Below are 22042 nucleotides of genomic sequence, written 5' to 3' on the forward strand. Positions count from 1 at the left end.
ATTAGTTGATTGATGAAACTCATCAAATGACTCATCGTCCAATACGAATGTGCTTTTAGAGTATCAATCGATTATATTGATTACCATATCAATCGACTGATTCTCTTATTTCAGTTTTCTCAAAGATTATTATCTGATGTTAGATGAACTTCTTGTTCACTGGACTTTTTGAGGAGGCTTCATCCGTTGACTCTCTTTTCCTTGCTTCCTGTCTCCAACAATTTTTTTTTTTATTTCCTAGTTACTAAAAAAATGAATTCTAGTGATACACTTGCAGGATGCGCGTGCAAAATTAACAAATTTTTAGTAACTAGGAAATAATCAATATGTTAGAAACAAAGTTGTCATTTTATCCTCGCTATTTTGTTTGAGTTCTTGGAGTTTATATGTATGTCATAACATCTTTGTTAACTTCCAAGAACTTGGTTAAACAATCCAAATCAATATGTCTTACATATTTTTGTTCATTTGTGAAATAATCAAGGATTAACTTACTTTTCAACCAAAAGATTCGTTAATAAACAAATGGCGTCCAAATTGACCCGATTAGTTGCATGAAAATTATATGTTAGTTAAGCTATATACCTAATCCATTAAGTGTTTGAGCAACATTAATTAATTAACTATACCTTTTAAAATCAAATTATATAGAGATCTGAATCTTGACATAAAGATTGGGAGAGAAGAAAAGTATCCCTCGTAGACCAACACTAAAAAAATTAATCAAACATGCATATTTAATTCGTATAATTACTATTTTTAAAGATTTAGCTTTCATGCAATGACTTCTTACTAGATGGTCTTAGAGCTAATGAATCTGTTTGTGGCCTTAGTTATATAATTAATATATATACATAGCATGGATATATTTTTAGGTTGAAATCCAAATTAAATTATCTTTGGGGTCAGACAATGTTTATCAATTAATTATTAATGGCTTGATCAAATTAAGTTTATTTTATATATCTCGTGATGTCCTCATAATCTTTGCTAGATTTCCTTTTCTTCATCTTGTAATATTGTATAAATTTTATGGCAATGCATCCCACCTGATTTCGTTTAATTTTCTAATAGAAAACTTAAAGAGATCCATGTATTTGAACTGGCAATCAATAATTAAGTAATAATTCAACCTTAAGTTTAGTAAAAGAAATACTCCTGAGTATTTTGGTATATATATAAGCTATATATCGCTGTCTACCTTATTGCTAAAGAAACTTGTACTCACCTAACTAGCAACTAATAATGGACTTTATTGAACCCTGGAAAAGTCAGCACAGCTTACTCTGAGATGTGACCTCAGCAGACTGACACATAAATCCATGATATATATATATATATATATATATATATATATATAGAGAGCGCTTATGCTACGGTGCTTCTCTTGCGGTTCCGTGCGGTGAAGGCGTCGTGGCGATTCCACGTCACCCGCGTGAGAGGTAAGTTGCGTAAAAGGTGAGAGAAAAAAAAAATCGTGCAACCCTCATTCCTCTCCTCTTCCTCTCCCAAGCCCTAGCAGAAGCGCCGCTCAACCATTCGCACATTGCCTCTCTCGCCCCGAGCCCCTCTCCTCTCGCTCTCCGCGAGCCCTAATGGAAGTGCTGCTCAACCCTTCGCACATCGCCTCTCTTGCCTCTAGCTCACTCGTCAGCCACGGGCTCTCCCTTCGCACATCGCCTTTCTCGTCGCGAGTTCTCCCTCGCCAGTTGAGAGCTCTCCTTTCGCACATCGCCTCTCTCCCCTGCGTCGAGCCCTCTCCTGCTGCGACCTCTCCCTTGCCACCTGCGAGCTCTCCCTTCGTACATCGCCTCTCTCGCCGTAAGCATAAACACTCTGTCGTGATTAGCCACTGATCTCTATTATCGCCTATGCGAGCTCTCCCTACGCTGCGATCAACCCTCAACACCAAACATCACAGCTGGCAGTCTCTTGCCCGAAATTTTTTTTAGGGTTTTCGCCAGTAAAAGCTCCCCTTTTCTATTTAATGTTGATTTTTGAACTGTTCCCAACAAATAATGAAGTCGTTAATGATGTGAATGGATATTCTGACCAATGCCGCATATTTACTCCTATACTTCATCGCATTTCTCAGCAAATGAAGTCATTAATGATGTGAATGGGTATTCTGACCAATGTAGTGTCTTTGATTGAGAATGGGAAACCGGAGCTTTACTTATAGCTGATATAAGGACCTTTACCTTCTAATGCCTAAGTAAAATCCCAAGCAACCATGCATTGTCCTAATTAATAATTAGCCACCATGATCTAAGAAATTTGAGTAGTTATAGCCTACCTGAGTAATTCTAACATGGTGCATATTTACTACATTATACTAGAATTTATTAACTTTTAGATGTTTGAACATAGCCTTATGCACTACTTTAGTGTTTCTTTCATAAGAATTTGTTTCTGTATATTAAAATCATTTCTGTTTTATTCTGTTATTATACTTTAGATAACTGTTAGAGTTTAGTGTCTTTGTCAAGTTAATTGGAACAAATTTTATTTATTTTTCTATTGTTAAATATAATACGAGGGCGTCCAGAAATGGAAGAAAATAGAGTTGATGATCAGGAATTCATTCCCCAAGTTGCAGATGATCGAAAGCCAAAAATCGGAATGGAATTACAAGTCTTCTACAATAATGCCAACTGTATATCTTAGTTTGAAAAATCAATTTAGGAGTCTTGTGTTGTAACTCTTATTTGCATTTTGGTTTTGGTTTTATTGCAAGGATGATAACCTTTGTAAAGTAATTCGATAAAAAGATAAAAAGAAATGAGCGACTCTTCCTCTAGTCGCTCCTGTTAACATAGTGAATGACCAATTAGTTTGCCCATATTGCTTTCTCTCTCTATATCTTTAAAATTGTCTTCTTCTCTGATCCATTGCAGTATGTTTGCCGACTCTTGTAGGAGGCTGAGAATTATGAAGGGTTCAAATGCAATTGGAATCGGTAAAGGTAGTCAAGATTTCTTTGAAGAATATCCTGATTTATTATTTGTATGCTAATGTGTTTAATGGTGTTTGTAAATGTGTTGCAGCTCCAAAGGCCATGGAGAAGTCCAGGACCAGGAACTAAGAGCAAGATGTTGTTGAATCCCTGAAAGAAGAAGAAGAAGAAGAAGAAGAGAAATCAAAGCCAGAATTTGTAATGTTCTTCCAGTTTCTATCTTGACTATGAATGAAATAGTTGTTAATGTACTACTAGTCTGTTCATCGTATTCCTAATGTTATTGATCCATTAGAGTTCACTTTTGAATGGAAATAGTGGTTTTACACTTGAGGACCAAAGTTCGAAATCCAGTACAAGGGGATGTATATATAGATCATGGTTGCAACACTCGTCTGAATGTCCAGTATCTCACCTTCTCTTTGTGAGCAAATCCTAGTTCATATGCATGCTTGATTTCTTAGCATCACTCACACCTTTGCGAACCTTCCACGTACTCGAGGCTGGTTCTCCGCAAGAACCTTCCTACAAGCGTACTGGGAAGCACCAAAATATATATATTACAATGTTTTCAGTTGTAGCTTACAAGAGAATGAACTAGATCTATCCATTGTTCTTTGAACATAAACGTGGTAAATGTGTGTTATCTTTCTGACTCGAGTAAATCTCATAAAGTGATGATTGAATTTCCTTCAGGAAGGCTTTACAACACCCGCCGGAAGTTAGTTAGCAGTGGACATTTTGAAGGCAGCTGAAGACAGATAATTTGTCTTTAATTTTTTTTAAAAAAATATTTACGGTGCTATTTCTTGTAATTTTGAACTCAATTTTGGTGGTCCGTTAAGGCCTAAATCCCATATTTATTTGTACAAGCAAATAATTGTACAACAAATGGTAGTATCAACATATAATTATTCCATTAGTTAATTATTGTTCTAAATTTCCAAATATTAGCAAAGGTTTATAAAGAAGATTTATCTTTCATCTATCCATTATTATTTATTTATTTATTTAGTTATGTGAAACATTGTGTACATTTATCATTTCAAACGTTACAAAATTTTATTATGAAGTTTGACATCTTGCATAAATGCTATTAGAACCTATGCAGATTCATCATTTTGGAACAAGCCATCAACAACATTATTAAGCCATCAACAACATTATTGCTTGGTTTAGGTTCAGCAATGGATCATCATTCTGTTCTATGTACAAGGATATCAGTTAATAATTTACAGAGAATAAATGAAAAGGTAAAAATAGAGGGGAATACAATTAAAACACTTGAGAATAAATTAGATGGATCTGTGAAACCTAGCTCTTTAGAAGCTGGGTGGAATACAATACAAAGGTGCTCCACTTGACTTGTCTGCAAGCTGGGTGGAATGCGAACAGAATCTTCGAAATCATCTGCGTAATGTTGAAATTCAGCAAACAAAAATGAATCTAAGTTTTTATTGAAGGAATGTCTTATAACCACTGCATCAACCAACCCTTGTCTTTGCAGTAGGACCCAATGGCCAATGATGGATCGATCGCACGATTTATGCCTCAAGTGAGCTACTTGAGAGGGAAAAGGTACATGTTCAAAAATGAAAGTGGATGAAACAAAATACCTGCAGTGGTATGAAGAGCAATCAGCTTCCTGGTCATCCATCTTGATATCAACAGCCTAGTTTAACAGTAGTTATTTAGTGTCTCCGACAAGATAGATCGAACACAAGCAACTTTCCGATTTCAAGAAAGAGAACAAGATATCATATTTCTGTTCAAGATGACAAAAAATTGGAAAAAAAAAAGTATATGTTTTTAAGCTATCAAGGAACCATAGTGGCTTAATTAGCAACTTGTATGTTTCTAAGAACCATATTTCTAAGTTAATGAAGAGACTGTAAGTAAGAAGTGTAAGAAATCATTTCTTCCATTCAACATCTTGTATACAATGACACATGACAGATTCCTCAGAACAGTATGAAAGCAAATTAGTAGGGCAATTGGTTTTTAGTAAACATGATAATTGCTCATGAACTGAGAACGATCGAAAAGAAAAGAAAATATGCATTGATAAATTTTATACCGAAAATATGCATTGATAAATTTTATTCCGACTGAACTTCATGAGGGTCCAAGTAGAGTGCCTTCTCATCTTGCACACCAACAGTATAGGTTGAGGCACCAGGTTTACCACCTAAGATGCCGAGGCATTGTGGAAATGCAAACGTTTCCCACAGCAAAGGAATATACCTGCAAAAATATGGCACATACTAAGAGCAGCTGGGAAGATACTCAAGGAGATAAACACCCCAAATATCAAACAAAAAACAATTATAGAAGATTTGAAAAACAAATGCAAACATGATCTAAGAAAGTAACACTGCCACCGTGCAGCCTAGAAGCCAGACTAAAACCATGATAAATGGATCTTAAGTGTATTTGAAGTAAGACTAAGTATACGCAAAACTGACCCAAGCTACATTCACCATCCAAGTGCCCTGATTTGCAATGGGAAAATATATGATTCCTCAGAAGTCACTCGTCATATTTGAAGTCCAGATATGGCGCATATAATATCATGGACGCAAAGAGTCCATAACCATATAGTTAGACTAATATTTTGAATAAAGGAGCATAACAAAAAACTATACATAATATCATTAATATCTAGAACATATGAAAATGTTTTATTGTATCATTAATTTTTTTTTTCTGGACAAGTTCAAATCTTCACAGTGGGAAAAGATAAATCAAAAGTATCACCCTTGATACACTAGAGAAATGTTATATTCAAATTTACCTGGGGTTGATTTTTTCTAAACCAAGAACCAAAGGCACCAGAAGTAGTATAGGTGTCCAATCTTGTTGCCCTTTGTTAAAATCATGACAAAGTCTAGCAGCAACCTCAATGCAAACAACTGGAGCTCCACCTTGTTCCCCATCTTTATCACCTGAAACAATATATAGAACCATGGGAAACCTTTGTTTGCGTTTTTCATGATCATATTGTTCTTTGCTAGTGTTGATAATCGTTTCCCATGTTCGACACATAGCATAAGGAGCCAACCAGGACCCAGCAGCCAAACCATAAGCCTTCCCAGCTTCAAGAAGATTGTGTATTGAAAAAGCGCACGAGCTAGAATCACCAAAAAGATGTAGAATTTCAAGATACCAAAGATCATATGGCTGCAAATCAACATTAAATCATTATAAACGTTCAGCCAGAAAATTTTGAAGTTTCCTCACTAGATTGGAAAATACATTTGTTCAGGACAAAAGAATAGATTTTACAAGAGGCAACACGGATTTTACCCTAGTTCGGCGGAGAGAAATGCCCTAGTGTCGAGGAAGATCAGCTGCGAGAGAACGCGACAAGGGATCTCGCGGCGAGAGAGGAACGCGACGAGGAGAGGAGGGCGGCTCTGCTTCGCGACGAGCTTCGGCGAGAGAGGGAGGTGCCTCTGCGTCGCGACGAGGAGAGGAGGGCGGCTCTGTTTTGCGACAAGCTTCGGCGAGAGAGGGAGGCGGCTCTGCTTCGCGACGAGGAGAGGAGGGCGGCTCTGCTTGCGACGAGCTTCGGCGAGAGAGGAGGGGATTCGTAGAGGGAGGAGAGGCGCGACACAAGGAGAGGGAGGAAGCAGAAAAATCGCGGCGCCTCTTGTGCTAGGGTTAGCGTAGAGGAAGGAAGGAGAAACTGGCGCCGCGATTTTTTTTTTTTTTTGAAGGCTTTGACATGCTAGGGTTATTCTCGCGATGATGTGGAATTTGTCATGTCAGCTCTGCGCAGGTTATCTTGCCAACTCGGATGAAGTGAATGGGCTGCGCCGCAGCAAAACCGCACAGGAGCACCGCAGCATACGATCTCTGTATATATATATACACTAAGTGACTCTCTATGTGTGACTGAGTAAAATTCGATGTGGGTTATTTAACGTTGTCAAAATCTAATTTTTTAATTCTCTCTCTCATCTATATGTAATAATTTTTCTCTCTTTACTTTTAAATTAAAATAAATAATATTTTTCTATCATATGATTACATGGAATAATTAGTGGTGTAGCTGCTACAACGTTGTAGTAGCTACTACACAATAATCGTTACATGTTGTAGCAGTTATTATATAGTATATACTACAATTTGTAGCAGTTATTGTATAGCTACTGTGTTATAGCAGCTATTATGTTGTAGTTGCAATAACGTACAACAGTTATTATGTAGATACTATGTTATAGCAACTACTTTACTGTTATAGCAGTTACTGCACAGTTGTAGCAGCTACTGTACCATTGTAACAACTATTACATAATTGTAGCAACTATTGTATAGTAACTACTACAAGTTGTAGCAGCTACTGCATAGTTGTAGCAGCTACTGTACAATTATAAAAGCTATTGTATAGTAACCGCTATAAATTGTAGCAGCTATTACATAGTTGTAGCAGCTACTGTATAGTGACTGCTACAAGTGTGTATATATATATATAATTCCAAGACAAGGTATGAGATTAATCACGTTTTACTAAAATAATTCCACATCTTTACACATGTATTAATTAACTAAACTTAGAACAATATTACGCCATAGTTATTTCCCCTCACAAGTTATTAATCAATCCTTAAATTTAAATTGTCGGAGCTCAACATTCATCTGATCTGTTAAAGTAGTAGTTAGTTGTGTCGGTCTGATGATCGGATGAATGTTGAGCCGTAAACATGATGTAGATTAATATAAGAATACTTAATTTTTAACAGGTCATAATTTTTTATTTGGGATTTAAAATCAGGTTCTATTTGTGCTCATGCTTATAGAGTTTAGAGATCTATATTTAGTTTAGAGATCTATATTTGTTATAGGGGAGCTCATAACCATCAAATTTGGACAAAAAAAAATATCATTTAGGACCATTTTAGAGGATCCAAATATTTCTTTCATCTATTTTTAATCATTTTTATTTCTATAGTATTTCGATTATTTTTATATAGGGTATTTATAGATTAAGATTTATCTATATAAATATACTGTTTACTATTTGAGAAATTATCTTCTAATATTGAATATTATGAACGACAAATTTTTGTTTGTTTTAGAAAATTTCTCTTTTTACATTCTAGCAAGAAGAAGGAATTATTGCTTTGTTATCCGTCCATTAGATAATCACTACCATATCAAACAGTAGGTGTTAGGTCATTTAGACACCGGCCGCCACTCCTACTCCAGTTAACTAATTAATCATTTTCATGTGGCTTTATCAGTTGCTTCGTCTACTCTTCTTCAGCTCCTTTTCAGGATACAGCCGTGGGCCAAATGCATGCTGATTGAGTCTGGTCCTTATTTAGCACGCATCAAATAATATTCTTTAAGAAATTAGTACGTACAAAAAAGGTCAAAATGTTCACTGTTCATTTCCATGTAAATCCATGCAACTATACATATCATTTGCACACAAATTAATTATACTTCATACAAAGTATATATACATCTCTTCGTATAATATAAGAATTCATTTTTTTATTTTCTAAATAAATAGATTCAGTTCACTAGAATCGAATCGAATCGAATCGAATGATTCGATTCGATTCGACAAATATCCATCAGCAAGCTGACATGAAACACAGTGCCCTACAAATTGACACTTGTGATAATTGCATGCAACTAGCTAGCTAGCTCTTGGTCTTTCATAATTCATTCTGTCCACGAAATTTGCCTGCATAAATCATATATACAAAAACAGAAATATTATAAATGAATCAGTATATATATATATATATATATAAAGATGCACATATAGTTTACTTACTCTAAAATATCCTTCCAACTCAACGTACTCTCATCGCCAGCATATTCTCCATTAAGGTTTAATTCTCCACATGGGTGAAAGTTGGGTGAGTTGACGATTAAATCTGCTGTAAAATCATCAAAACTGCTGGCTGCGACTTTTTGTTCTTGATCATCGCAAGTAGAAAAATGCAACTTTTGAGCAGGGAGATTAATAGGAGACAAATCCGAGAGAGGAGGAGGAGGAGTAGTAATGGGATTGAAATTTCGATCCTGAAACAGATTAGGGAAAGTGAAGTTTGTCGGAGATATATCATCGAGTTCATAACCCGATGAAGTAGTACTGTAGTGGTCGGCAAAGTTGGCCGTCGTCGACGTCGTGGTGGCCGTTGCAGTCGTAGCTTGGATAAGTAGCGTTTGGAGGAGCTGGAGCCTCACTGAACGCAGAGCATCGTCTTGAAGCCTGAGGGCATTATTGTAATTCCAGTTAGGAACAAAAGCGAGGGCGTCGGTTCGCTGTCGATGGGTCACGGGGTCGATTCCCATGAGGAGGAGCTTCTTCTTGAGGTGAGTGTTCCAATAGTTCTTGATTTCATTGTCCGTCCTCCCCGGTAACCCCTTTGAGATCATAGACCACCTTAATAGAATATAGAACAATTGTAATTATATATATATATATATTAATTTATTTATATTTAATATTAATATATAGGCCATGCATTTATATATATATACTTGTTCCCCAGGATGGAGTGGAGTTGGATGATCATCTTTTCTTCCTCCGCCGAGAAGTGGCCTCGCTTGATGTCGGGACGAAGGTAGTTGGTCCATCGTAGGCGACAGCTCTTTCCGCACCGATTCAAGCCGGCTTTTTTTGGGAGGCTCCGCCAGCTCCCGTGGCCGTGCTCTTGAATGTACCCGACCAGCTTCTCGTCCTCCTCCGGCGTCCACGGCCCCTTCTTCAGCCCGACCAGCTCGTCGCAGCAAGGGGACCTCCCCATCTTACTATCCACTGCAAGAAGAAGCTCAACCAACTGTGTCGCAGGCTGCAGGTCTAGTAGGTGGGAGGGGGTTGTCTTTATTTATAGGTCGATAGCTGCTAGCTAGCTAGCTAGCTAGCTAGTTCAATTGCTTAATTCATTTGGACAACGGAACCCGTTTGATATATAGTTATATGTAATCATGTGACAGATTTAAATAATTGATAAATATATGCCTTTTTCAAAATTGCCCTTGAACATGCTAGGTAGCTAGCTAGCCAACCCTAAATTTCAAAGTTTCAACTACTGCTACGTTGGCTAGGATTTAGGAATGTTCCATGCAATATCAGTAACGTACACCATTTACAATTATATATATCTCAGCTATATATATATATATAGCTAGCTGATTTAGTTAACAAGGTCAAAGGTTAATTAATTATATTGATTATTTATATACGTGCGATGATGTTAATTATGGTCCCTTAGCTTGTGGAGAAAGGCAGGGCAGTGGCAGGGTTCGGCTTTTTGAAGATTTCAGGGGAGTGCACGTAAGCAATGAGAACAGGTAGGGGATTAGGTTAAGGTGTTGTCAAGGAAATGGTGATGGCTCAACAAAATTTTAATATGTTCAATATCGAAGCAGCAAGCAAGAGGGAAGCATCGCTTGATATTAATTAATTTTTTTACTGTACATGATTTATTTATTTATAACTACTTTAATAATTAAAATTACATGTATATAGATACTGTCGTAAAGCAGTGGAGATTGAGTGTTAGGTAGATGACCATGTCATTGACTGGGAGAAGATTTTGAGATGGAGAAAAAAATAATATATGATACTTCTTCCTATGCATATCGCAAAGACAATATTAGAGCAATAACTAGGGAGGGGTCTGGATCCCTAGTGTAGACATTCCGACACTCAAGTCAGTATAGTAATTGTTGGAACCCCAAGGTTGTTTTGGTGTGATCAACAAGTTAAGTTAGGTCCTGCGTTGTTTCTAACCTTGTGTCTAAGTGTGCAGGAGCTTAGGAGCACAGGTACTCGAGCGAAAGACGCAGCTAGCGAGAAGGACGGCACGCTGTGCGTCCGAGGGACGAGGTGCTGCGGAAAAGTACACCGACGGACGAGAAGGAAGTACGCGCGGTGGTTCCGAGGTACGAAAGCCGGAGCGGAAGATTGCTCGGGGAGCAAGAGACGCAGCTAGCGCGAAGGTCGACGAGGACTGTGGATGAGTACGTTGGTGGGCGAGAAGGGACACGCGGTAATTCCGAGGGACGAAGAGGAAGGAAGCACGCTCGAGAAGACCGGAAGATGGGTTCGGGTGAGCCCTATTCACGATCGTCGAGATCACCCAAGCAAGCGGGGCGAGCGAAAGACCCGGACCGAGGCGAGCTGAACCAGAAGAGAGCACGGACCAAAAGTCAACTGGTTGACTTTTGGCTCGGCGCCGGAACTATCCGGGCGCCGGGTCCGGCGCCGGAACCATCCGGCGCCGGAAGGACTTTCACGGGATCGAGCTTTGACTCGATCCAACCATTGGGGATAAATTTTATCCATCCAGGCGCCCCGATCAAGGCTATAAATATAGCCTTGGTCCAGAAGCTTTAAAACAATCACGATCATTCTATTTCCAAACACTTGTATGCTTTAGTTGTAGTTAAGCTTCTGTTTTCTATGCCTAAACGCTGTAAGAGGCTTCTCCGCCTGAAGGAGTTTTTGAGCTTAATCTTTCTTGGATTAACAACCACATCGGTTGTAACCAAGTAAACATCTGGTGCCTCGTCTTTTCTTTTATGCTTCTATTTATCTGCTTAATTCATTTTACAAGTGTTAGCTTAATCGTTCGAGGAAGGGTTGTCTGTTTTTAATTGACAGGTTATTTACCAACCCTTCTAGTCGGCCCAACGGTCCTACAGTAATCAAATAAAAAATTAGAGAAGAAGATTAACAATAGAGTGGATGCACGCGTGTTTTTCAGCGTGTGAGAATGTAATTGGTTAATGGAGATGACCCATTTTTATACTGACCCTCAGAACCCCTGTAATTATAAGGTGTCAGAGAATTTCTGGTGTCAGAATTTGTCGAGTAATGGAGAAAGGTTCGATTTAAAGTTGATGAACTGTCTTTTGTAACTCTCGTATTAATGAGGCGACTGAGAATGTTTGATGTCAGACTATGTCAAGTAAAGCCAAGCAATAGAAGTTGTACGACCATTATCGAAGAAAGACTCTATTTCCTGTATATGCTTTAGTGGAGGAATATTTCTTGTTGAGTAGTTACTATTCTCCCTGACAAAGTTGTCTCCTGGAGGCAGTTCAACCGGCCTAGTAATCGACCGAATATATGCTTGGAGGCTTGTACATAAGAAGTGGGGAACTAAGCCTTGAAGGCCCGACCGACTTTATAGCTGACCGGCCATATGCAAAGTGTCTTAATGATGAGAAATGGGGAACCACGTCCCAAAAGTCTGACTGGTTCTTGGGCCGATCGACTGTATACTAAGAGTTGTATTGTAAGAGTGGGTAGCTAAGTCCCTTAAGTCCGACTAGCTCCGGGGTTAACCTGTTATATACTGAGAGTTGTATCGTAAGAGTGGGGATTTAAGTCTCTTAAGTTCAACCGGCTCTGGGGTCGACTGACTATATATTGAGAGTTGTATCGTAAGAATAAGGAGCTAAGTCCCTTAAGTATGACTGGTTCTGGGGTTAATCAGTTGTATTCTATATATCTTGGCACTAAGGAATGAGCGCTAAGTCCCTTAAGTCCGATTGGAGATTATGATGACTAACCGTATACTGAGAGACTTGTGCTTGAAGAATGGAAGGCTAAATCCCGTAAATCCAGCTGGCTCTTAGTCCACCCGGGTTAATGCCAGGAGTTCCGCTCGTGTGAAGAATGAAGAGTACTGAGTGGGGCACTGAGTCCTGTATGTCCGACCAGCTTTTAGTTCGTCTAGGTTTATGTTGAGAGTCATTCCCATAAGATATAAGGAGCTGCGCTCTGTGGCCTTGGTCAGGTTCAAGTTTGCCCGAGTTTGTACTAGGGGCCTCGCTCTTGAGAGGTGGTTCGTCCAAAAACGTGCACCCTTGCTTTGACCACCATGTCACCTTGACTTTAACCACCACATCATCTTGACCATCGATTTTATATTACCTCTGGGTCCACTCACAACATATTGTATTACTAGCCTCCTCTTCAAGTCTAGTCGAAGGAGGTTCATGACCGACTGACTAGACTCGAGTCTTATTTTCACCTGATCGGCTGGTCCAACAGGTTAGCCATGCTCTTGATTGCCCATTAATATTACAGTCAACTTTATCTTTCTTGAAAAAATACATGTCAGGCACTGGATAGGCTAGGTAGTGCACCGATGATACGAGGGAAGGCGTTATTTATTAAAAATGATTTGGGTGTCTTGTTCATTATAAATATCGTTTCCTGGACACTCTCCCTGTGTTCCATGAATTCCTCGTTCACTGCTATAACGGTTGACACACGATTTTTCGTATAGACTGGCTAATTCCCTCCTCTACGATTGACGGCTACCACCAATCAGGTCGTTGTGATCGAACAGTTGAGGTTAAAGAATCTCTTATGACCCATGTTTAACAATCCTAAATACCTCAAAGTTAAACCACCTGTGCTTTATCTTCTTCCTTCTTCTTCTCAGGCAATTTCTGCTAACTAGGCTCCCTTTTCACGACTTGTGTTAGTAAGTTTCCTCTCTAATCCTCCATCATTTTTCCTTTTCTATCCATGGCCCAAAAAAATTTTGCTCCTTCGTATAGATTGACCCATTCTAACTTTGACAACTATGATTTGGAGACTATTCGCCTAGCCTTAGAAATCCCTAAGAGCTTTCACATTCATATCCCAACTCCTCAAGATTGTCCGCATCATCCTTCGCTTGATTATGTCACCTTCTTTAAGGATCAGCTTCTTGTGGATCTTCTCTTTCCAATCCCTCATTTTATATCTAAAATAGGTCGTTATCTCCAATAACTCGCACCTAGTGCATTTCACTCCATGTGTGGAATGACCATCCTGTTCCACCTGTATGTCATCCCTTGACCCTGCATAACTTTCATTCTTTCTCTTACCCTAAAAAATCAAAATCGGAGGTCCTTTTGTTCCAATCATGGCCCAAGGCAGTTTTCTTTAAGAAACTGCATTCCTCTAATTAGGGATGGAAATCCCTTTTTGTCATTCAAATGTTTGATCCCGTATCTTGGCCAACTGAATGGCGGTCAGACCTTCCTCCTATTTTTGATCTCGAAAACTACAAACATGATCGTACTTTTATTTTTTACTTCAAAGAGGATGGCTGGCCTACAATTTAATATTCTCCAACTGTTGCATGTGAGCCTCCTCTACTTGTTTGGATTGAACCTAGTCCGAATAGCGCTTTCCTTTTCCTTTGGTAAGGATTGATAACTTAACCTTCGTGTTATCACTAACTAATGTCACTTTTTTTTTATACAGTGGACACCTTTTTCTTAGCTCTAGCTTTCAGTTCTCTACAGTTGGAGGAGGCCGAGTTGGATCGGCAAGGGCAACTTCTTTTAGCTCAACGGGAGTATCAACCGACAAGTTCTTCTGGAGAGGCATCCAACAGCTAAATGGGTGATTGAGTCTCTATCAATGGAAGGAGAGCTGCTCTTCGATCCTCCAATAGTACTAGATGAAATTCCTCCCATTGAAGTAGAAACACCAGCGAGGCTTAGAAGCAAGAGACGTCACCTCGTCCTTATCACATAACTCCCTCAGGGGAAGATGTCTCCCGTTGTTGCGCCTTTTGTTGGGATGTATACTAAAAGTCTAGCTTTTTGTATGAACATAAGAATTACATTGGTCAAATGTCTACATTTATGTTAAATGCAGTTGTCCATATAATTTATATTGTAGATAAAATGGTATGTAGTGTCACACAGAAGATTATGTTATCAGTTCTTTATAAATTATAAATAGTAGCTCACAACCAAGATGGATTGGGACAAACCATTGGAATGGTTGTAGTGTAATTTGGTATTAGTTTATCTTGACTATAAAGTTATACTAGTACACTATGTGTGTATTGAGCAGGACCATTTGAGGTTGTTTCTTTTTATACTGACTGCATAAAAGAACAAAACTTCTGTTATTATGGATGTGCGTACTCTTAATCCCGATATAATAACAAGCACATATACTTAGTATTTATTTCTTTAATTTATCAATGGGTGAGATTTAGTTCGTTAAATCAATAGGCCTGATAAGTTGGGAAATGATATTATTTATATGGTGTGTTGTTGATTATAGAAGGAAACTGTGTCCTAGTAATCTAGGTTGATGATGTCCCCTTGAGGAGCTCATAAGGATTGTCATATAAACCCTGTAGGTGGACTTAGTCCGGCATGACAATGAAGTTGAGTGGTACTATTCTTGGAGCTAGATATTAATTAAATGAGTTATAAGAATACATTTAATTAGTGGACATTCGATATCTTAAACACAGGGAGACTAACACACTCATGATAAGAAGGAGCACATAATGCAATTTGGGATTGGTGCGGTAGTTTAATAATAACTCTTTAGTGGTATGAGTTATTATTGATAAACTTGAGTTGGGTGTTCGGGGCGAACACAGGAAGCTCAAGCTCATCGGGAGACCAAAACTAATTTATCCTCTCGGTCCCTGTTATAACCTCTATAAAGTCTTGTATCCACCCTAAGCACATCTTCTAGTCCATGTTGTGGCCGACCAAGCATATCTTGGTGTCCAAGATGTGGTCGGCCAAGTCCTTCATAGAGCCCAAGTAGGGGCCGGCCAAGCCATGCTTGGTAACCAAGCATGGGGCCGACCAAAGTAAAAGGAAAAGGAAGTTTTTGATTAAAAACGAAATTTTGTTAAAATCTTTCCTTATTCGTAGTTATACAATGGTTAAAAGAGAGATTTTATTTTTGTTAAAATCTTTCCTTTTTTATAGTTATCTACAATGGTTAAAAGAAAGATTTTACTTTTGTTTAAAATTTTTCCTTTTATAGCCATCTACTAAGGGAATTTAAAAGAGAGATTTTAATCTTTCCTTTTATAGTCATCCACATAGTTTTAAAAGAGAGTTTTAAATTTTAAAATCTTTCCTTAAAAGAGAAATTTTAATTTTTGATAAAACTTTCATTTTTGGTAACCATGATTTAAAAAGAGAAGTTTTGATTTTAATCTTTCCTTTTTTGTAGATGTCTACATGATTTAAAAGAGAGAGATTAATTTTAAAACTTTCCTTTATTGCCATGTACAATAAGAAATTTAGAAAAGAGAGATTTTAATTGTTGTTAAAATTTCCTTTTTTAAAGGGAGGCCACAAATAAGGAAGTTTTAATTATGTTTAAAACTTTCCTTTTTTGCCATGAGCAAGGATTATAATAGAAGAGGAGGTGATGCCTTATGGTGTAACACATATTATTATTCTCCTCTTCTTCTTGCTTGTCACTACAAGAAAAAAGCCTTACAACAACGATTTTTCACCGTTGTCGTAGCCCCTTTCGGACTGTTGTTAAAGGCTGTGTTGTTAAAGGGGGTACTCAAAGACAACAGTTTTTAACCGTTGTCTTTGAAGACAAAGACATCAGTTTTTACAACGGTGAAAAACTATTGTCTTTTCCTTCAAAGACAACAGTTTTTCACCGTTGTCTTTGAGCGTCTACCTTTAATAACAAGGTCTTCAACAACAGTTTTAAACTATTTATGACAACAGTGAAAAACCGTTGTCTTTTTTTGATAAAAAATAAAAAAAATATTAAAATTTATTATACAATTTTCTAGTATTATAAATCATTCAAAATACTAAATTTGTAAATAAAATTTAACATATAATTTTCTAACATTCAAAAATAATATTTACAACATTCCGAAGAAATTTCAAAAGCAGCCAACAAAATGACAACGACACTATTAAAATAAAGGTAGAACAACACAACATCCTAATCCTAGAAGAGTAACACAACATCCTAATCTTGATATCCAGTTTTGAAGAGTTGGATCATTTGAACTACTTTTACCATGTACAACACTAGAAGAGTAACAAAACACTGCTTCTTAATTCTCCTAATCCTTCATCTTCTTCATCCTTGCCATGTTTGCATCGTACTTGGATCGAAGTGGACCAAGTAGATAAAGAAAGAAGATAAACTAAATGCCTTCATCTTCTTCATCTTTACTTCTTAATTCTCCTAATCCTTCATCTTCTTCATCCTTGCTTCTTAATTCTCCTAATCCTTCAAACTCCACCTGTAAGAAGAAGATAAAGAAATGTCACTTGATCTAAACTAAATACCTATGAATAATAAAAAAATCTGAAATCTCATAAAGTAGACTTAATTCATTAATAATGCATCATATTGAATGCCTCTCTATGACTAGCTTAATAGCCTGTGCTATAGACATGTCTTCATTTGTTTCATACCTGAGTTTGTTAGCCTGTAAACGTTGAACAGTCATTTCACAAGAGAAATATTTCCAAGTTATCAGCACTGCAGATATAAGGTTAATAAAGAACTTGCCTCTTCCAGAATGGTTTCAAACACCTTACCAACTTTTTCCACTAGATCTTGAGGCACTTGATGTCCATCACCATCAAAGAGTGCGTAGCTGAAAAATAGAAGTAAATTTGTCTCCATAAGATTATAGTCTCCATGATCAGTGATATCTGTTAGTTATTCAGTTAACCATTACCTCTCCAAGTCATGATCATACAAGACAGAATTGTCACCAGAAGTTCGATAAATTGGTAGACCAAGTCTTCCAATCCAAGATGCCAATGGATTCTCGTTGCAGACACCATGCAACCTGAAGTGTCCAAATTAAAACTTCTAGTCACTGAAATTTTGAAGGCTGGCCACAATCCTCTTCAAAAGGAATGAAAACAAAAAAAAAGAAGCATACCAGGCTGCTCCCATGTGAACAGGAAAACCAAATGAGTAGTTAGTGTGAACTCGACCACCAATTCTATCCCGAGATTCTAAAAGCACAACCTAAGGAATAAAAAATAAACTTCCATGTGATACAAATTTACCCAGCCACTTCACACACTGCATTCATATCAGAACTTAGAATCTAATATGTAAAGGCAACTGAAAAAACTGTTAATTTATATCGACATAACACCTGAAAAGTTGCATTTTTCAGTGCATGAGCAGCTGCAATCCCTGCAAATCCACCACCAATGACAATGGCAGAAGGAGAGTGAGATTGCCTTGCTTCAGTCTTCTGATAGAATGATGCTGCAAGAAAATTTAAGTCAATATATATATAGATATATATGTTGATGTGAAGCAGTAAAATGCAAACTAGAATATATTTTAACACCATGAAAAAAAACATAATTAATAATAAATCCAACACAAGAACAAGCAACATATTCTGTCGTGTTGTATATATATTTACCAAATGCATTTTCCTTCCACATGGTTGAACTCTAAAAATAATTCAGAAAGTACCCCAATAATAAGACTAACAACAGAAAACACCCCAAACATAAAAATTTAGTTTTATTTGCAATTATGACAGATAATCATGTAACTAGCTTCAGTATTCCCATAAAAAAAAGATATGTAACATAACAATATACTGATACAAAGAAAACTAAAGGGATGACCATTAAAGGAAAGAATACCTTAAATAAAATGAATTCAGAAAGTTCCCATAGGCTCTGGATTAATCCTTTAAGTTTACTTTGATCATGAGCTAAATCATTGCAGTGAATAGATTTAAATCGAAGTAGGTAAAATTCCCATTTTGGCAGCCTGTATACCTCACGAAACCCATCTGCAATTTCACACTAGAGGTTGAAATCGAGCTCTTAAAAATCTTTAAACTTGATATACCGAAAGCTGGAATAGAGCAGGAGGCTATACTCACCAGAAAAATCCAAATTGATGCTGGAAATCATTGAAAAAGGGATGAGTAGATTCAAAACTCTACTAAGCTTGAACACCAACATCTCACGACTGGAAGCCCTAAGAATCGACCTGAAATTAGTCAAAAAATTGAAGATTTTGTGACTAAAAATTTACGCAGAAATAGGTCACAAAAAGGACTCTATTTGGGCAGAAACAAGCATAAAAAATATGTAAGGAACAAAACCCCTCAAATGATTTGAAAATGAGGGAGGCGGGGAGGCGAAGGGTGTCAGTGACAGTGGCGAGTACGCGGAGAAGAAGTTTGTCCAAGAGCAACAGAGATCTCTTCCTCCATCACAGGTTCAGAAAATGACATTTAGAGAAGTTTGCAATTTTTCAGGAGGTCACAATCTGGAAAATGACATTTAGAGAAAAATTAAGTACCTTTTTGCCAATCATTCGCCCACCAGCACTATGAGCAAAGTATATATTGTAAAAGTGGCAGATGAAAGCTTGAGGATCCTTTTGAGATAGCTCCTCGAGATACTGGGAATAAGAAACACCAGGAGAAGAAGGCTCGGGAATCGTATGCCCTTGGTCCTTGAACCATTTTAGATCTTTAGCTAATTTTTCAGACCTTTCCAAGCTAGTACTCCTGAACTCAGCATCTACAATACAATGGTTATGTATATACTGAACTATGTTCCAAATACATAACACTAGTAAATTGCCACAATTTGCCTGTTCCTATAAATAAAATCAAATTTTCTTTAAAATATCATAGATAGTAGTTTATCTTATTATTTCATCATTAGATCCAAAAAGCAGCTACCATGCAAGCACAAGCGTGTTACTGATAGAAACTAACAAAACTAGACTATCAGTTAGAAAGCAACAAATGCCCTGTTTTATTCCAATTTCCTATCCTTATTTTGCAACTACTTGTAGCATCCATCAACTACTAAATTTTAACATAATATAATTTGCAGGCGACGCAACCACAAGAGGTCACCCACTGCCTTCATTTGGTTTGGATTGGGATGGATTTTTTTGACAGTCCATACGACTGAATTAATAAAAGAAAATTCAACTGATACATACAAACTTTATCCTATGTAGAAGTGTAGTTGAACCTTTCTTGTTGAGCCAAAGGATTTATAAAATGATGGCTTGTATACTTGAAGCAAAATCTACGTAGCAGTAAATATAACAACTTTGAACGGCCAACGAAAACTTTAGCTGATGATGTTCAATTATTATATCTCAAAAGCTAAATTTGTCTGATTTCCCAATTGAATAAATCGCTTATCAGAGTTTGTGCTTTCTGTCCTCGATTAAATGTAAAAAGGTTAACAAGTAGAGACAACTAAGGACTTCATCAAAGATGGAAACCAAAACTTACACCAGGGATAGGCGGCCTTCTGGATGATCGTTTCGAGGGTATCATAAACGATCTTGCTGTCGACTAGAAAACGGAGGTAGCCCTCGATGGACGGTTCCCACTTAGCGACGGGCGGCGATTTAGACTCCTTCTCGCCTTCCTTCGCCTGAACCTTGGTGTGCAGCCTCATAGCAACGGTCCTCATCTCGTCAACGAACGAGCCGTCCCGGGAGGCCTGCCGCTTCTTCGGCATCTCTGCGGTGGTCGCCGTGGCGACCATGGTGCGCAGGGGCTTCTGGTAGGAGGCGTCTCTCCGGTGACGGTGAGGGAGGGCGAAACGAACCGGACCAGAAAGGGAGGCAGGGGTGAGGCGTGCTCGAGCACATAAAGCTTGGGATTGGGAGATAGGAAGCGTGGAGTAGGCCATACTTATGCTTCAGCCGCTACTCTTCCTCCTCCTGTCCCAGGCTGCTGTTACAGCTACGGGGCAGCAGCAGCAGCAGTGGAGCCAAGAAGCTTGTGCTCCCTTCTCTTGCGGTATGTTCCACGACATCAGCCACCCATTTCGTCGAACAACTGATCCGCCTCAGTGCGGGGATCGGATGTACGAGCTCACCTGCGACGGCGACAAAGCCACCATCTCCATCGGCTCCACACACTACTTGATCACTCAGCTATCTTACAAAAGCGGCACGATCCGCTTGGTGGATCCGAAGTTTGCGAGCGGAAGCTGTGGCCTCCCTTCCCAATCTTTGTCACCCTCCGATCTTTCAAGCTCTGGTTTCGACCATTACCAAAATGGTTGGTGGGCAAGTTTCATGAGTTGTAGGAGAAGAATCGAGGCCCAGAGTTTGTATCAGCTTGTTCCTTGCTTGAGCAACAAAAACAACACTTTTGTCTATGTCGTTGTTGCAGATAAAGGAAATAGTTTGTCGTACCTTTATCCATCATGTCATTTTGTGTCGATGATTCCAGCAGCAGAAGTGAGGAGGCACTAGTGAGGAGGCAGCGAAGATGGATGAAAGTCGAGGTGGCGAGGAGGAGGCGCTAGTGAGAAGGAGGCAACAAAGATGGCTGAAAGTCGAGGCGACAAGGAGGAGGCGGTGAAGATGAAAGTAGAGGCCGCGAGGAGGAGGTGGCGAGGCCGAAAGTTGAGGCGACGAAGAGGGCGGCGAGGAAGGAGGCAGCGAAGAGGGTGGTGAGGAGGGAGGCGGTGAAGAGGGAGGCAGCGAAGAGGGCGGTGAGGAGGGAGGCGGCGAAGTAGGCGGTGAAGAGGGTGGTGAGAAGGGAGGCGGCGAAGAGGGCGGTGAGGAGGAGGCGGCGAAGAGTAGGGTTTTGGGAAAGAGACAGAAAAAAAACAAGGCGTAAACAACACTGACAGAAAAATGACGAAGGAGAAAAAGTGGCGAAAGAAAAAACAATCGCATTCAACAACATTTAATAGACAACGGTTTTTAAAAACCGTTGTCGTAATTCCAAAAAAGCGCACATAGACAATAGTTTTAAAAAAACTATTGTCGTACCCTTTAAAAATCGTTGTCGTATCCCCAAAAAAAATATAAATAGACAACAGTTTTTAAAAACCGTTGTCATAGGTCAAAAAAATTACTAAAAGACAATAGTTTTTGTTAAAACTGTTGTTAAAAGGCAAAAAGACAACGGTTTGGTATAAAACCGTTGTCGTTTGAGTGTTGTTGAATGACATTTTTCTTGTAGTGTGTGGTTGGCCCTCTCCTTCTCTCTTCCCTTAAGGCCGGCGGCATCTATATTCCCTTCTTCCTCCTTTACTTCCTTCTAAGGCCGGAGCTTGAAGAAGAAGAAGAAGGAGAAGACAAGAAGTACCTAGGGGGCCAGTTGCTTGGAGGGGAAGAAGAAGAGGAGTTTCCTATTTTAGCATCCCTTGATGGCTTGAGAGTCTTGGAAGAGAAGAAGTGGTTAGGGTGGATTCCATCTTGGTAGATCGTTGCCCACACAACGTCCAAGAGGAGGAGAGGAATACAACAAAAGATCAAGAGGTCTTTAGCTACAAAGAAAGGTATAACTAATTAATGGTTTCCACTTCGAATTAATT

The 22042-nt window shown here is 38.5% G+C and overlaps 5 protein-coding genes across 5 annotated transcripts; 1 reads left to right on the top strand and 4 right to left on the bottom strand.

The window, feature by feature from the left end:
* Nucleotides 1-4102: 4102 nt before the first annotated feature.
* Nucleotides 4103-6323, bottom strand: LOC121987590 (cysteine protease ATG4B-like). The gene is made up of 5 exons (XM_042541339.1): nucleotides 6263-6323; nucleotides 5751-6136; nucleotides 5062-5200; nucleotides 4573-4628; nucleotides 4103-4366 (listed from the first exon to the last, which is right to left on the bottom strand). Exons 2-5 carry the CDS (start codon nucleotides 5999-6001, stop codon nucleotides 4363-4365), a joined length of 450 nt encoding a protein of 149 aa, XP_042397273.1. The 5' UTR covers nucleotides 6002-6136; nucleotides 6263-6323; the 3' UTR covers nucleotides 4103-4362.
* A 2268-nt stretch (nucleotides 6324-8591) lies between these two features.
* On the bottom strand, nucleotides 8592-9797 carry LOC121987592 (transcription factor MYB41-like). The gene is made up of 3 exons (XM_042541340.1): nucleotides 9461-9797; nucleotides 8748-9362; nucleotides 8592-8654 (listed from the first exon to the last, which is right to left on the bottom strand). Exons 1-3 carry the CDS (start codon nucleotides 9724-9726, stop codon nucleotides 8633-8635), a joined length of 903 nt encoding a protein of 300 aa, XP_042397274.1. The 5' UTR covers nucleotides 9727-9797; the 3' UTR covers nucleotides 8592-8632.
* Nucleotides 9798-17085: 7288 nt separating this feature from the next.
* LOC121986813 (polyamine oxidase 3-like) lies at nucleotides 17086-18715 on the bottom strand. Its single transcript, XM_042540750.1, has 6 exons — nucleotides 18610-18715; nucleotides 17857-17972; nucleotides 17635-17723; nucleotides 17425-17538; nucleotides 17253-17340; nucleotides 17086-17169 (listed from the first exon to the last, which is right to left on the bottom strand). The coding sequence occupies exons 1-6, from the start codon at nucleotides 18689-18691 to the stop codon at nucleotides 17086-17088; spliced, it is 573 nt and encodes a 190-aa protein (XP_042396684.1). The 5' UTR covers nucleotides 18692-18715.
* Nucleotides 18716-18977: 262 nt separating this feature from the next.
* On the bottom strand, nucleotides 18978-20356 carry LOC121987593 (heme oxygenase 1, chloroplastic-like). The gene is made up of 2 exons (XM_042541341.1): nucleotides 19993-20356; nucleotides 18978-19258 (listed from the first exon to the last, which is right to left on the bottom strand). Exons 1-2 carry the CDS (start codon nucleotides 20249-20251, stop codon nucleotides 18987-18989), a joined length of 531 nt encoding a protein of 176 aa, XP_042397275.1. The 5' UTR covers nucleotides 20252-20356; the 3' UTR covers nucleotides 18978-18986.
* Nucleotides 20357-20402: 46 nt separating this feature from the next.
* LOC121986814 (putative RING-H2 finger protein ATL21A) lies at nucleotides 20403-20969 on the top strand. Its single transcript, XM_042540751.1, has one exon. The coding sequence runs from the start codon at nucleotides 20403-20405 to the stop codon at nucleotides 20967-20969; it is 567 nt and encodes a 188-aa protein (XP_042396685.1).
* The last annotated feature ends 1073 nt before the right edge of the window (nucleotides 20970-22042 follow it).

The sequence above is a fragment of the Zingiber officinale genome, chromosome 5B, assembly GCF_018446385.1.
Source record: "Zingiber officinale cultivar Zhangliang chromosome 5B, Zo_v1.1, whole genome shotgun sequence".
NCBI classification, from domain to species: domain Eukaryota; kingdom Viridiplantae; phylum Streptophyta; class Magnoliopsida; order Zingiberales; family Zingiberaceae; genus Zingiber; species Zingiber officinale.